Source organism: Tupaia chinensis, unplaced genomic scaffold (assembly GCF_000334495.1).
Source record: "Tupaia chinensis unplaced genomic scaffold, TupChi_1.0 Scaffold000042_2, whole genome shotgun sequence".
Lineage (NCBI taxonomy): Eukaryota > Metazoa > Chordata > Mammalia > Scandentia > Tupaiidae > Tupaia > Tupaia belangeri.
In genome coordinates, this window is record NW_006159498.1 from 633,335 (window position 1) to 636,008 (window position 2,674).

The following is a 2,674-nucleotide window of genomic DNA, read 5'->3' on the forward strand; positions in this document are numbered from 1 at the left end:
TGGGGGGGTGGGCGCAGCTGCAGGAGCTCCTGCTGCTCGTGGGACACGAAGTGGCCGTGGGCCTTGATGTGCTTGCGCAGCGAGCTGGGGTCGGTGTAGCGCTTGTGGCAGCCGGGCATCTTGCAGTAGTAGGGCTTGTCCACGTAGTGGGTGCGTGTGTGCTTGAACCGGTCGCTCGAGTTGGAGTAACGCTTGTTGCAGCCCTCATAGGGACCCCCCCCCCCCCCCCCCGCCCCGTGAGAACTTCCTAAGAGCATGTGCTCCAATTTCAGGGTGGGGCACAAGATCTGACTCCTGCCTAGCCTGGGTCCACTTCGGCTGAGCCAGGGCCCAGCTGGGTGTCCTTAGGGGCCTGTTACCCCACACCCTTGGAGATTACGGAACTAGATAAGGCGCCTGGCTGTTTTTTGTTTGTTTGTTAGAGAGGTTTCTGCAATAAGGCGCGTGTGCTCGCCAAAGGCGCATGTGCTCGCCAGAGAGAGAGAGAGAGATAGACAAAGACAGAAAGCAACAAATCACCCCCCGGGGGGATGGCCACACCACAATCCCTTCTCCTCCATTCTCCTCTTGGGATCTTGGGCACGCGTGCATATGTGCTTGGCGTGAGTTTAAGCCACTGGGTCCGGGACTTGAACCGTGGTCGTCTACATGGGAGTCCAGCAACATAGCCATTACACCATCTGCTGGTCCCTAAAAGTGTTTTTATTTTTTAGTTTTTGCTGTGGGGTACATGTGCTAGTGGAAGCAGCAGGGGTGGGGAGAGAGAGGAAAAGTGAGAAACCATTTGGGGGTGGGGGAGAGTGGCCACAGCAAAATTCTTTCTCCTCCATTCTCAGGATTCGGGGCACACATGCACATGGGCCCGACTTGATTCTCAAGCCACTGGGCCCCAGACTTGGAACTACAAAGGTGGCCATGTGGGATTCATACCACCTGTTGGCTCTGTTTTTGCTCTTTTTATACGGCGATTAGGAAATTTAAAATGAGGGCTGTGGCTTTACCAGAGCCCCACTGTGGGCTGGGGTACAGTGAGGAGTCAAGCAGATGTGGGCTTTGCCGTCAGAGCCAGCAGGCAGACGAGACCACACAGGGAACACAGGAAGACAACGTGTGCTTTGAGAGCTTCCATCAGGAGTCCAGCCTGCAGGAGAGGTGCCTCCTCACGTTTGAAAAAGTGAACATGGGGCCGGCAAGTGGCATGTTGTTAAGGATGCTGGACTCCCACATGGCCAACCACGGTTCCAGTCCTGGACCTAGCAGCTTTCTGTCTTAAATTTTTTTTTTTTTAAGATAATTTTTATTTATTTATTTATTTAAATTTGACCAGAAAGTGACAGAATGAGAGAGAGGGAAAGTGAAAAATCAAGCTGCCAGGTCTAGGACTTGAACTATGGTCGGCCATGCAGAAGTCCAGCGCCCTTAACTACCATGCCACCTTCTAGCCCCTAAAATAATTCTTAAAAAAATAAAAGAAAAAGGGACCACAAGACAATGAGCTTTCTCCCTCATCTCTTATGCGGGTGCCCACCTGCCCTGCGGGTACAGCCACTCACCTGTGTGGGACCGGTTGTGGATCTTCAGGTTCTCCAGGCGGGAGAAGCTCTTGTTGCAGGTGGGGCAGCGGTGCGGCTTCTCATTGGTGTGTGTGCGGATGTGGATGAGCATCTTGTACCTGCTCCGGGCAGCGGGGTGGCTCAGCTGGCTGCGGGCTCAAGACCTCCCCCCCACCACCACTCACCCCTCACCTGGCGTTGAAGCCGCGGCCGTGGCGGGCACAACCCTCCCAGTGGCAGCAGTACCCCGCGTCCTTCTCGGGCTTGACATGGTAGTCATTGACGTGGTCCACCAGGTCTTGCAGGAGCTCAAAGAGCTGGTTACACTGTGGGCCAGAGTGGGCTGTGAGTCCCAGTGGGTGTCTGTCCCCAGCCCACGCCACTCCTCCTGGCCCACTCACCTTGGCCCAGCGACACACCAGCTGCTTGGGCAGGGGCAGCTCTGGCGAGAGGCACTTGTCCTTGGGGGGAGTAAGGAAGGAGGAAGCAGGCAGGTGCAGGGCACCCCCAGAGCCCAGGGGCAGGAAGAACTGGAAGGAGCCAGGGACGCCATCAAGGTAGCGCAGTGGCTGGAAGTCCTAGGGGGAGCGGGTGAGGGAGAGAGCTAGTTGGTGGCCTTATGGGCCAGTAGGCCCAGACCCCCTGTCCCCTTCTCCAGAGAGTTGAATAGTAGCCCCAAAAGATACTCTCAGGTCCTATATCCCCACCCGTATCTGTGCATGTGGCCTATCTGGAACCAGGCCTTTGACGCGGTCACGTTAGGGTGAGGTCACTCTGGGTTGGGGACCGAGTCGAGAAACTGCAGTGATGTGGCTCCCAGGCCAGGAAGGCCAGAGACTGGAAGCCATAGAAGCCAGCAGAGACAGGGGACAGGAGGGTTCTTCCCACGGCCTTGGTCATCAGGCAGCCTGGGAGGCCGGTAGTCCCTTCCTCTGTAGAACCCCCCCTTCCTCACCGGGGCAGTGGGCACTGGAGGCAGGTCTCCATTCCCCTGGCACTCGGGGGACAGTGAGCTGCTGCCATTGGGTGAATCCGGCCCCGATGGCGGTGACAAGCTGAGGTCCACCAGAGGAGCTGTGGAAAAGCGTCCCTCCACCTTCTCGGGGCACTTGGGGTTCAGC

At 57.0% G+C, this 2,674-nt stretch overlaps 1 protein-coding gene across 1 annotated transcript in view; it reads right to left on the reverse strand.

Annotated features, from left to right (window-relative positions):
• The window catches only part of GLIS2 (GLIS family zinc finger 2), a gene marked incomplete in the record, with an annotated part of 6,457 nt that overhangs the window by 2,461 nt on the left and 1,322 nt on the right, over positions 1-2,674 (reverse strand). The window contains 6 exon segments of the mRNA XM_027773226.1: positions 9-318; positions 991-1,141; positions 1,554-1,672; positions 1,746-1,879; positions 1,955-2,131; positions 2,509-2,674. Of these exon segments, the coding sequence (XP_027629027.1) occupies positions 9-318; positions 991-1,141; positions 1,554-1,672; positions 1,746-1,879; positions 1,955-2,131; positions 2,509-2,674 (1,057 nt within the window).